Source organism: Triticum aestivum, chromosome 3D (assembly GCF_018294505.1).
Source record: "Triticum aestivum cultivar Chinese Spring chromosome 3D, IWGSC CS RefSeq v2.1, whole genome shotgun sequence".
Taxonomy (NCBI): domain Eukaryota; kingdom Viridiplantae; phylum Streptophyta; class Magnoliopsida; order Poales; family Poaceae; genus Triticum; species Triticum aestivum.
The window spans coordinates 445682406-445696136 of record NC_057802.1 but is presented as its reverse complement, the minus strand read 5'-3'; the positions used below and the strand labels follow the sequence as shown (position 1 = coordinate 445696136).

General features: G+C 42.4%; 1 protein-coding gene across 2 annotated transcripts; it reads right to left on the bottom strand.

Annotated features, from left to right (window-relative positions):
• Positions 1-5932: 5932 nt before the first annotated feature.
• On the bottom strand, positions 5933-8742 carry LOC123079542 (E3 ubiquitin-protein ligase At3g02290). Of its 2 annotated transcripts, none has more exons than XM_044502321.1 (5): positions 8308-8742; positions 7858-8222; positions 6886-7258; positions 6379-6488; positions 5933-6257 (listed from the first exon to the last, which is right to left on the bottom strand). In XM_044502321.1, the coding sequence occupies exons 2-5, from the start codon at positions 7993-7995 to the stop codon at positions 6231-6233; spliced, it is 648 nt and encodes a 215-aa protein (XP_044358256.1). In that variant the 5' UTR covers positions 7996-8222; positions 8308-8742; the 3' UTR covers positions 5933-6230. The 2 variants fall into 2 exon arrangements, with proteins under 2 accessions (XP_044358256.1, XP_044358255.1); XM_044502320.1 differs by having other exon boundaries at positions 8430-8739.
• Positions 8743-13731: the final 4989 nt, after the last annotated feature.

The window sequence follows — 13731 nt, the reverse complement described above, 5'->3', positions numbered from 1 at the left end:
CCCCCCGAGGTGCATGCCCTAACTTGGCAGGGTTATGTTGCTCATATCATGCGTATGGTATCTTGCATTGCTATGTCATTTGCTTAGTTTAGACATGCTTTGTGTGAATGCCACATGTTTAGTGTCTAATTACCATATATGTGAATTATGCAATGCCATCTTGTTGCAAGACATTATATATGTGAATTATGCAATGTTATCTTGTTGCAAGGCATTATGTATGTGAATTATGCAATGCCATGCTGTTTAGGCAAGCGTCATATATGTGAATTATATCATGTCGTCCTTTTTTTTGTATTTCTAATTGCTTTTGTCGACAATGTTTGTATATTCAACTGCTCTTCCTGTGCATCAGCCATTTGAATTGGTGATGGAGAAATCTGGAGTGAAAACAAGGTCTTCAGAGCAGACAATGCTACCTGCTGAAGCAGATATCTTGCTGGTTACAGATAGCTCTTCAGAGGAGGATTCAGAGGTAGATGACCAGTCCTATTATCCCCCTGAGGTGTATGCTCAAACTTGGCAGGGTTATATTACTCATATAATGCATATGTTGTATTGCAATGCTTAGTTTTTACATCATATACACAATATTGAATGCCATCTCCTTAGTTGACACATCATATATGCGATTGCCCTCTGCTCACTTCCTTAGTATATAAATCATATATTTGAATTATGTCATGCCATGATGTTTACATAGACAGCATGTATCTGAATTATGGCATGCCAACCCATTTTCTAAAGACATAATATAGTTATATCATCTCATCCTGTTTACATAGTCATCATTTTTTAAATTATGTCATTCTATCCGTGAATTATATCATGCCATCATGTTTCCATCGACGGCATGTTTGTGATTTATGGCATGCCAACCACTTTAATAGACACATCGTATAGTTATATCATGTCATCCTGTTTACATAGTCATCATATTTTGAAGTATGTCATTCTATCCTGTTTAGTTAGCCATCATACATGTGAAATTGTGTCATGCTATCCTGTTTAATTAGCCATCATATATGTGAAATTATGTCCTACTATTCTGTTTGCGTAGACAACATAAATGTGAATTATTTCATGCCCTGTTTTCTTCCCTACTATCCATTGCACCTGTCTATCTTACAATGTCTGTACATTCAATTACTTTTCTTGTTTATCAGCCATTTCAATTGGAGGGAGTGATGGCAGTATCTGTGGGAGTAAAAACACGGTCTTCAGAAAAGATCGTGCTACCTGTCGATGCAGATAGAACCACGGTTGTACTTGCCCAAGAACCAGCCCCACCACACATAACCCACACTCATGCAGATTGTACCCCTACCCAGTTGGACAGAGAACCAGCTACACCCCTTCTAACCCCAACCCCAGCAGATAGACACCCAGTTCCCGTTGACACAACACCGTCTCCACCACAGAGCACCCAAACATGAGCAGTTAGTAAGGCAACTGCAGTGCCCAAATCACGAGGACCACCACTCCGAACCCGAAGTCAACACTTAAAGCAGAAGAAGAATTGTTCTCAGGTCAGGTTCCGTAGCTATGGTTCATACTACTTTGCTCTTGCATTACTGTATTTTCTGATACCAACTAATTTCAAATTTGAAGGATGCAATTGAAACTCCAATGGCGCAACAGGTATGTTTTAAACCTGTTTCTTCAACGTGTTTGGTTGTTTGCTGTTGTAACTTGCTCTATGTTGATTTCAGTTTCAATTGAATAAACAGTTATGTTCTCATGCCATGCACATTACAAGTGTTGTTATTGCTGTGTAGTTTCCCACACTTATATTCTGTCTATGCTGCTTTGTCTTAAATAGATATGATTCGAACTGTATCTATCTTGATTTGGCAACATAAACTAGAATGATATAGACCATACAGTGACCATACTACATAGATATATGTTTGTTTCATGCTGTTATCCTGTCCACCTTACTACTGAACTAGTTTACCAAAATGAGTTTCATATACTACATTGTAAACCTGAGATGTGTTTGTTTGTTTCTCTTTTAGAACGCGGATAAAATATTGGAGAAGAGTACCCTGTTATGCAATGGTAAAGGAAGTAATGCAGATAAGGTTCAAGATAGTGAGACATCCCTGTTGGTCTCCAAGAAAGCTGATAAAAACTATATTGAAGACACTGAGACAACCCCAAAGTCCCGTCTTGATGTAGTGTTCGAGTTACTGGCTACCACTGCTGGCACCAGCTCTTCGAACTCGTTGCCTGAATCAGTTCAGCTTCTTGAGTCTCAACTTCAAGTTGAAAGACATCGATCAGATGTTATGCGACAGGAAGCCGAAGGACTGAGGAAGTCCCTGCAGAATTCAGATGCATACTTTCTGGTGCAACAGCAAGCGCTGGAGGACTTAAGCGCCAAACGAGAGAAAGTTAATAAGCTTGCTAAGCATCTTGCCAGCATTATGGGTACCCAGGATATTGTTTCTTGAGCTCTTCTGAAGTGGTTTCAGTTCTGGACTTGTTTTGCTGCGGCGTTTATATGCTGCTGTGTTCCCTATATTTGCACTAGTGGCGAACTTTGATGCCCAGTGGATGTAATATGTGTAATAGCCGTGATAGCCTAGTGTAAGTTGCTTGCTTATTTATTTCCTTGGTGTCTTCATTATTTGTTTGCTTGTAGTCAGTGCAGTTCTTTTTCTGCGGTTTGCTAGTGGCTGCAATAACCTATTTTTTAAAACTAGGCCACAATAACCATGGGCTAATATTTACTGTAGTGACACTGGGCCTCCTACGGGCCGTAGAAACAGTGGGCCTTCTAGGGGCCGTAGAAACAGTGGGCCTTCTACGGGCCGTAGAAACAATGGGCCTTCTACGGGCCGTATCATCAATGGGCCTTATATGGGCCGTATGATCGATTGGCCAAACATGGGCCAAACAGACCGCATTCTGGTCGTAAACGGGCTAGAGTTGGAATCGTCCGTTCATGAGCCGACCATAACGGGCCATCGTTAATAGGTCGTATTTGATGACGCTATGAAAACGGCCCAACGTATTAACGGACCACAAACGGGCCGACTGTAACCACGGGCTGAATTTGGCCCACAAGCAGAAAATGACAGTAACGGGCCGTAAGTAAACGAATGCTGGAAAATAGCCAAGAATAAATGGGCCCTGAGAAGGCCAAAAGATAACATGCGCTGGAAACGGCCCAATGGAATAACGGGCCGTTAATGGGTATAAAGTGATACACTGTTCTTTACGGGCCAGTTTCACCACGGGCCGTTAATGGGTGTAAAGTGATACACTGTTCATTACGGGCCAGTTTCACCACGGGTCGTTAATAGGCCAAGAGTTACATAGGGCCTCATATGGGCCGAAAGACGTCATGGGCCATACATGGGCCAGAAGTGAAAACGGGCTGGAATCATATTGGATGGCCCAGATGACGCTACTGGGCCTTATTCGAATAGGGCGTAACGGGCCTTGGGTCAGCGGGCTGTAAATGGGCTATATGCGAACAGGCCGTTAACAGGCTTTCCATGGGGCCGGCCCGCCACCTTTTGACCAAGTCAAACGGGCCGGCCTTTTCACAGGAATGGGCCTTTGTTGGGCCGTGCCACGTGTCGACATATCATAGGCGCCTTCTGTCCAATGAGTGGATGACATCTGTCCCAGCGATGAGCCGACACGTGTTTCCTCCAGCCAATGATGATTTTACACGTGGAAAATCCCCATTGGTCGGGGCTGTTAACGGGTTATCGGATCCAAAACCCGACCCGATAGCTTAACGGCGTTCCGTTACGGTGGATGCCACGTGTCGGTCACCCTTGACGAAAGCACTTCTGTGACGCGCGATTTATCATCATGGAAGTGGACACTTCCGTGATGATAATTTTGGTAATGTCATGGAACACTTCTACGACAGCACAGGTATGACTATCTTAATTCTATCATAAATTTGTCATGGATGTACATGCATGACAAAAAACGCGACCTACTGTGACAAACACGTATCATCACGGAAGTGTATTTTTTTGTAGTGGGTATTCTAAGTTTTCCTATCAACGAGCCCGACCCCCAGCTTATGTAACATACCAAGGTTCATAGGGTTACATATCCTTGTCGGCTACGTCGATGGAAATAGAGTCCTCCACGGTTCCATTATCTTCATATTGTACGCCAAGTCTTCCGGAGTCTTTGTAATTCGACAGAAGCCGACCAATGTGGCTCACGACGGAACTGGCCTAGGGGTCCTCAGCCCAGTCCACCAGGGCGAGAACCGACGTGGTGAAAGACATAGACCCCTCAGCCGGGACACCATTATGTAGGATAGAGAAAGTTGTGGACCGACTATTCTCTAGTTGTATCCTAGGCCATGTAAGGCTCACTTAAACTAAAATACAAACCCAAGTACAATTCTCCATGCAACAACAAAATAGGAGCAATTAATTGGGGGTCACCCCTTCACCGGGTGTCCCAATGGACACATGTCACGCGCTGGGCGCTTCTCGCACCGTGATAGTATTATTCAGTTTTTTTCTTAGGTTTCATCTTTCTTTCAGTATTTTGATAAAAAAATCCGTCCTTACAAGATTTTTTTTTGTTTCTTCATTTTTTGTATGACAGAAGTGTAAAAGGCACATTCGTGTGAACCAGGGTTGTGCTTCCGTGTGTGAAAGTACAACAGTGTTTAAAAAAAAAGTGAAGCACGAGTATTAAGCATAATTGTAGGATCCTGATAAGCCCTGAACGTTCGCATGTTGCCCATGACAAATCAAATGTTTTTTATGATAAATATAGTTGATGCGGGGATAACAAGTTTGGTTGGTAACCATGGCAATTTCACCCGCGATTTGTTTTTGATAGAAAATTGTCATGCGTGCCAACTAAAATTGACATCCTTGCGTCAACTAAAGTTGTCATAAAAAACATTTGATTGCCATTGGCAAAATCCAAGCGTTCGGGATTTACCTTTTCGTAGTTGTAAGCACAGTTTGCTTCTCTTGAAAGTGAAACACGGTTGTGCTTCTCTAAAAAGATAAAGCACACGTGTCGTTCTACGTGAAGCATAGTTGTGCTTCTGCGTGAAAACACAACTATCAACTATGTTTTTGCCTCAAGTATATTTTTTGTTTTCATTTTTTATGGTTCTGGTTTATCGCTTGGTTTTCAGCTTTTTTTGGTCTCCACTTTTGTATTTCTGATTTTTTTATGGTTCCTGGTTTTTTAATTTCCATTTTTTCGATCTTTGTTTTTTGTTTATGTATTTTCTATTTCCAGTTTTTTCTATCTTCGGTTCTTTTATTTTGGTTTTTCGTGTGAAGCACACATGTGCTACTCATGTGAAAAAGCGACCGTGCGTCCCAAAAAAAGTGAAGCACACCTTAGTATAGTTTGAAGCACATTTTAGTCAGTTTTGAAGCATGGATTAGTACAGCTTGGAGCATAGATTTTGCAGAAAACTGTTCATCGAAACCTATCAAAGTGGATCGAGTTTTGAAAACCTAGGCGCGAGAAACACAAAGGTGAAAGCGGTTCATAATTTGGACAAGCGGTACGAGTGATAAATCATTTTGAAACAAACGAATCCAAGAAGAAGAAAAAAAAAAGACACAAACAGAAAACCTCACATCCTTAAGCGCTTGGTGAGAAAACACACCAAAACTCCGTGGTTGCGATAAGTGGTGCACATGCCCACTTGTCACCACCAGAGGAGGTGGTATTGACCTTTGCAAGGGGTATCCCCTAATTAATTAGTGATTTCAAGTCTGAGAAACCTCAATTTTGTTTCTACTTGTTAAATCATGTTCAATTTGAACTTTCTAAACTTGTGATAGATCATGTACTGCTCATTCAATAATAACGATACATTAGGGGTGAGCATACGCTGCATCTTGATTCTAGAACTACATGGTTCTAGATGGAAACTATTGAAATGATGTCAAAATAGCTATTGGCAAAGAAGTGGATGTAACTTGTGAGGTTTCCAGAGTATTATACTTGAGCATGTCAAGCCAATGCGATCACCCACCGTTCACCAAAGTAACATCAGTTTGAAAAATGCCAGGTGTGCATTGGCAGAAATCATCAAATTCGTGGAGAAAAGAGAAACATGAACTGCTCTAGAAGGAAAAGCCGAATCTTCGCACCGCTAGAGGTTTCAGCAAACAATCTAGCGACATGATTTCACCGATGCTATGTACACAACCTAAGCAATTCAGTCCTGGGTCTTCAGCATGTGTAAAGAATTGCAGCCAGCATGGTTATTGGTCCACTTTAAACAACATTACCTACAATGGAGCAGTTCAGCAGTCAAAATGTTTGACATGATTTTTGCCAGATTAGATCAAATACCAACTAATGCTTCCCTTCTCAGGTGAAAAAAAGGGGGTTTACGTATAAGTTTAATACCTTGGCACAGACCGCACAAGATTGACTTCTTTCCATCCACTCGTAAATGCAACTAAGATGGAAATTATGGTTGCACTGAAGCACTATCTTTGGATTCTCGTAATCATACTCTGTAAATAAGAAACAATCAGAAGACAAGAAGAGCAAACAACTGTGCACAAAGTACAAGGATATAAATTCAGAGTTATGGGATGCTACATTTGTTTTCCTTTACCATTGCCAGAGTAGATGTATTCACGTGGCAGCAATTTGATAAAATGGTAACAAACCAGCTATCAATGAGAACTGATTAATTAAGACATATATTCATTAACAATAATGATTAAAATGAACAAATACGTATATTTTTGCAACTGACACAAGAATGTTTCAGATGCTCTCTTTCTCGTGTACTTTATATGATATATGCGAAGAAGTGTAAATTGTAAATCCCCCTGAGCGAAAATACAAGATGCTGCAATTCTGAATAGTGAAGGAGTTGTAAAACAGGTAATTGTTTTCACTGACCTTCTAGGCATATTGGACAGTCATCCTCAGAATCAGAAGGAACACAGACTTGAGCTCCCCCGATTTTTTTACCTCCCGACTGATCTTTCAGGGACGGTCCATCAGCCTTCTGATCGGCACAAGTTGATCTGGTATCAGCATCATTGTTTTCTTCAAGTAGTTTAGATTTCTGGGATTGCGTTGAAGCCTTGTCATGTCCTGCCACCAGCGGGTGGCGCTCCGTTTGATGTCTGAATTGAGGATCATCATAAGGCAAAGGCCTAGGTGGGCAGCGGAAGGTGTTCATTGAATCATCCTGCCGTGAACCCGCAGGAGGAACCCTTCCCTGAACAGGCGCAACCCGTGTATTCGCTCGTTGACGAGCAGGAGCGCCCTGTGGGTGAATAAAACATTTAGATGATACTAGTGCATAGCAGCTGACTGAAACAGAAGGTCCAGACAGAACATGGAATTATTATGGACAAATGTGGCACCATTAATTATACCAAACTGTTTACTACTGTAATAATTTTCAAGCTACACGGACAGACCATTTGTAGTTGGGTGTTAGTATCTTACTTATAGAGTACCGAGTTGTCCAGTTCCAACTTCTGAGAATAGCACCTCTGGACTGACTGTCAAACAAGTCTCAGGGTAATAAAACTGGATAGGCTCCATGCAAACTACTAATATCCGTTCATGGTTTATCTACTACTACTAATTTACAGTTAGCCGATACAAGTTACGCAATTAAATGAACACAATAATGAACATCCGCTATTCTGAGATCACGGCAATGCGATCCTGGGGCATGACTAGCGCATGCGAGGATCACGAACACGGAAAATCCACCCACCATCTGCCACTCCGCAACACGATTTCCGTGCATTTCACCAACACCATGACTAAATCCATCACATGTCTATATCACCGCAACTCCACCAAATATCTCCAGACAAGACGGGCAAAACAAACAGATAGGTAGAAACATACCGAGTTGTGATTGTTGCTGTTGTTGTTGTCGTTGTTGCGATCGTTGTTCAGGAAAGGCCATGGCAGGCAGCAGCAGCCAGGCGCGTCGTCGCCGGGGCCGGGGCCGCGGCCGCGTAAGCAGCACATGATGGCCCCCATCTGACTGAACCCCTCCCCTGCAAACCAAACGGAGGAGCCAGCAGTACCGGCCTTCTAGTTCCCACCTGTCCTCGGACTCCCCCTCTCGCTGCCCGGCCGCCGCACCGGCACACCGACGGACGGAAGGAAGGAAAAAAGCCGATCGGTGGCAATTTATCCAAGTGATGGAATCCGATCCCGCCGCCGCTTTGAATCCGGGCAGGTTCCTTTACTCTTCGCCGCTGGACCTGCGAGACAACCCAAAGTTACGCCGGAAATTTAGGCTCTACGCCGCCGATGAGAGAATCAATAATAATCGAAAAACAGAGTCACATCTTTGGCGACGACGGCGAGGATGCGGCGCCTGTTAAATTCTGCTACCGCTGCCGCTACTCAAGATGGAGTCGGAATTTCCTTTTTACTGCGAGTTCGTGAAGGAGAAAGAAAAAGCGGACCTTTGGGGACGGGCGGGCGGAGCTGCTAAACCCCGACGCAGATTGACGGCGGTGGGTTCAAGTAGTGGTGGTGGTACGGGCAGTGGTAACTGAACTCGGAAGAATCGGGGGAGGATTGCGGTTGGAGATGGAGGCGGATTGGAGAGCGGGCGAGCGGCGGCGGCTAGGAGATTGGAGCTGGCACGCAAGGCATTGCGATCGGTTTGCTGTTGCGCCGAACGCACGAGCGGAGCGGCGGAAAGAGAGAGATAGAATAAAAATCTCTGGGAAATAAAGCTTAGAATCCTATTGGTGGATTTTGTTACGAGATTAGCGCTGCCGGCTGGTAAGTGGGGTTGGAAGCTGACTAGTATGATTTTTCCCTGGCGGACCACCCTTCGCTGCCTTTTGCAAGGCCCCCCTGCTTTTTATCTCTGGATACTCTGCTTTTCTTCGTGAAAGATTTCGTCCCCGTCTAATGGTGTACTCTTACATGGACTTACGGTGGATAGTAAATCTACAGGATTCTTTTGTGTGTGTAATTAAGATGTGTTGCCACGACATTTTTCATATATTTTTTGTTGCCATGGCAAGTAGAATATCATATTGGGCTCCCCGCAAAAAAAAAAGAATATCATGTTGGGCATACTGACTTGATAATGACTTTTTCTGCGGGGATAAAAGAGTTTTATTTCAATATAATAGAGTTACAATTAAGAGGCAAGAATTTCAGTACACGAGGACCCTCTGTGGAGCCACACCGTTGTGCTACGTTCAGCACGACTATATCTTGCCAGACAATCTGCAACTCTATTCTGACTACTATGAAGCTTTTGCAGAATAAACTCCCGGTTCTCTCTGAGGGAATTAATCTCCAAAACTAGATGACCGTGTATATGGAGACCGAAGTAGTGAATCACCACTGAAAATCGACAATGCCATGGACGAATCCGACTGCGCGACAACATGAAGCTCGATATGTTGCAGGGCTAGGGCCATGCCCTGCATTAGTGCATGTATCTCTGCTTCCAGTGTGTCATTGCAGTGGAATAGATATATGTAATAATGACTTTTGCTATGGCAACTTAAATCATATTGCCGTGCTTAATTGAGATGTGTTTTGCCATGGCATTTTTCAATTTTGTTTTGTCATGTCATTTATTATCTTCGTCTCAAATTATTTGTCTTAAAATTTTCTAAATATGGATGTATCTCTAACACAAATACATGTCTAGATACATCGTTTCTTCACAAAACTAAAGACAAGTAATTCAAGATGGAGGGAGTACTGTTTCGCACCCTGATGGCAACTCCGATAAACCATATTTCAAAATTACGCCCTCCGATCCATATTACTTGTCTTAGATTTATCTACTACGGAAGTATGTATCTTAGATTTATCTTGATACGGATGTATGTAGACAAATAAAATGGAACGGAGGGAGTAAATTGCTAGGACCATGGAAACTTTTTGTGTTTCTTCTCTTTTTGTGTGCCATGTGTTTTTTTGTAGTTGTTTCCAAATGATGGTTGCATTCTTTTTCCAAAAAAAATACATGTTGTTTTACAATAAAGAACCATAAAGTTGCCATGGTGACCACCTTTTTACATTTATTTTGTAAATTTCGCATCTAACTAGTACAAAAAATTGTATTTTCACATGGATTTTTTGGTAAATTCCATGTGATAACTTTAAAATTTTCTTAATTTGCCATCGTAAGTTTAGAAATTTTGCAACAATTTTCCATGTCTTTTTCAATAATACATTTCCCCCTAAATTTCCATGTCTCTTTCTTTCACTTTGACTTTTAACTGTTGCATTGATTCAGAGAAATAAAAATTACATGGTAAACTTTATTTTATGTACGCATACCAAATTCGTCATGTGTCTATGGAAAAACTATTATATATACTATATGGCAATTATATTTAAAATAACATGCCAAAAAAGTCTTCATATACCATGGCAAAATTCATATCACATACGTACTTTGATCTTGGCTTTTAGAGATAATAATTTTGTTCTTGTCACATGGCAAGTCTAGGACAAAAATCCTCAATTTTTGTCATGGTGAGAGGATAACTTTTACTTTTTTATTTTTTGAACTAGCACATGACAAACTTTACATCATATTTCTAATTAGCACATGACAACTTTTTCTGTGTATTCTGCTCTATGTATCAGTCTGTTAGATTGGTGGCAATTTTATTTTATATATGGTGGTAAATTTATCATCAAAAGGATGGCACTTATTTTCTGATAGTGCTAACCTTTGTTGAAGGAGGTGTTTTGATCACAAAATGATGGCAACTTTTAAAATCGTACTAACATACATTTTTTACTTTGTATGGCAAATTTTACTATGCATGTTATTTTTGGTAACACACTGGACCACAGCAAAAGCAATTATACACCATGGCAATTATTTTGTATTTTAATACACACCATTTCATTTCATATAGCATGCCAAATATTATTGTCTATATTTATTTTTTGTTTTTATAGCTTCAAACTTGCCATGGCAATTATTTTGTGCACTGCATCTCTATATTGTCCTCACACATGAAAATCGAATGTTCTTGTCCATGCAAATCACCCATGATTTTTTGCGTGAATATCAAGTGGCTTCCACACGACAATTTTCTCCCCGGATATCTTTCTTGATTGTTCTTGGAGAAACTGATCCAAACCATATTTATAGATATTTTCGTAGTGAATGGGAGGGAGCGGAATGAAATTCATAGAGGTGAACCAGTGAAGTTTGTTTGGACCTTCTTGCCGATGACGAAGGTCGGGAGTGGGGTGTGTGTGACTTGGGGGGGGGACTCATCATGCGAAAGGGCCTCCTAGAGCAAATGATTTTGTTCATCAGCTGGGTCCTTCTAGCGTGTACGAATGCCCGGAACACCCCTGGAGCGAACGTCAGCTCCCTATTGACATCTTAAATCTATAGCTCTACTTTTCTCATTGAAACAATGGCCTCGGTACTGCTATGACTGCACTCAACCCTAAGGGTGTTATTGGAGCTTCCCTAGTGACAATTTTTAGGCCATTTAGAGCATCTCAGCAGATCCCTTGTCCCAAAAGTCCTCCCTCTGCTATCCTAAAAAGTTAAAAAAGGCGGTTAAACTTTTACTCAGCTAGCAAATCCACTAAAACTTAATCCCTTAAAATTGTCATTTTGCTAATTCATCCAACCATTCTAAAAATTATCACAACATATTAGTTCAATACTTAAGAATTCAAGTACACACAATTCAAATACACAACGGAGTTTATGTTCTCAAACATAATCATGCAAATACAAACACAACAGAAGGTCCAGATGACCTAATAAGAATCCAAAAGTTTCAGCACAAGAATCAAGTGTTATGAAGGCGCTAATGGTGCTCAATAAGATTTTCTTGAAGTCGGTTGTGAACTTGACTGTTCTCGATCGGTTGGTGCCATTGGAGGAAGTGTGACGCCCCCGATTCGACCGTACACTAATCATACACGCAAATGTGTACGATCAAGATCAGGGACTCACGGGAAGATATCACAACACAACTCTAGACACAAATTAAAATAATGCAAGCTTCATATTACAAGCCAGGGGCCTCGAGGGCTCGAATACACAAGAGTCAGCGGAAGCAATAATATCTGAGTACAAACATAAGTTAAACAAGGATGCCTTAAGAAGGCTAGCACAAAAGCAACAACGATCGAAGAGGAAAGGCCTCCTGCCTGGGACCTCCTAACTACTCCTGGTCGTCAGCGGTCTCCACGTAGTAGCATGCACCATCAGGGGTAGTAGTAGACGTCGGCGGTGGCATCTGGCTCCAGGGATCCACCATCTGGTTGCAACAACCGGAAAGAAGGAAGAAGGGGGGAAAGGGTAGCAAAGCAACCGTGAGTACTCACCCAAAGTACTCGCAAGCATCAAATCTATACTAAGTATGCATTGGTATCAAAGGAAGGGTTGTATCTGTGGACTGAACTACATGATGCCAGAATAGAGGGGAAGGCCTAGTCTATCAAAGACTAGCATCTTCAAGCAGCTCCAAGCATCTTGCAGCATTCAGAAGAGTATAGAATAGCAGTTTATGTTTAACAAACATGTTGTAGCATTAACGCCTAGAGATCCTTCTTCGACTCCCTGCGAGAAAGCAATCCCGGAGCCAACATATTCATCACATGTCTCAAGTAACTAGTTCTAGTTGTAAAAGATCAGGATACAAGTCTAAACATTCATTACCATGGGCACGGTATTCGAATAGATAACTTCCCTGCAGGGGTGCACCACATTACCCAACATGCTTGATTACTCTGGCCGGACACACCTTTCTGGGTCAATGCCCGGCCTCGGAAGACCAACACGTCGCAGTCCTACCTAAGCTCAGCACAGAGATCCCCGTCGGTCTACTTCCTAAGCACTCCGGGGTCTTGGGTCCATCGCCCGTTGCACTCAGGGTCGTTGCGAGCAGGGTGGATACCAGCACCGCCTCGGATGGCCAGCACGATCTGACCGTGCCACAATGCTGAACTGGACGTCTGACAAAGCTTCGGGTGAAGGAGGAATCACCCTCGTTGACCACGACCAAATAGCTACACTACAGAATTATCATCAGGAGTGCGTTACGAGGTATCACCCTCGGCACTCGATAGTAGCTCTGCAGAGTCGAGCAACAAAAGGGGTGTGATGTGATGTGAGGTGTCGGGCTCTGGTCGTTGATCATGTTGATCGAGTCATCGATGATGAAGCAGGGCAACAAGGACAAGGTGGGGGTCACTGATGGATCATTAACAAACCTATACTAAGCAATTTAGGATAAGCACGTAGGTAACAATAAGTAGGTTACAAAAGCAGGCTATGCATCAGAATAGGAGCAACCAATTACAGTAGCAAAATCTAATGCAAGCATGAGAGAATGGAATCGGCGATATCGGTATGTTCAAAGGGGGGGCTTGCCTGCTTGCTTAGACGAGAAGGAGGGTCATCGTCGATGTAGTTGATCACAGTGGCATCAGCAGCGGTCTCGGGGTCTACCAGAGAGAAGAGGGGAAAGAAACAATAAATACAGAGCAAACAAGTGCAATACTATGCATGACAAGACAATAAGTAGTGCCAGGGGTGTTCTAACGAAGTGCTAGGTAATATCACGAAGGGGGAAAACAACCAGGAAAGTTTTCCCGAAGTTTGGCATTTTTTGGGCAGACGAACCGGAGGGGGGCGGTTCCATGTTCTCTATGCTAGGGACCCGTGGCAGATGAACGGAGAGCGTATCTGGATTCGTCATATTTTTTGAGCAACTTTCATGTCGAAGACCTTTTCATCTGAGT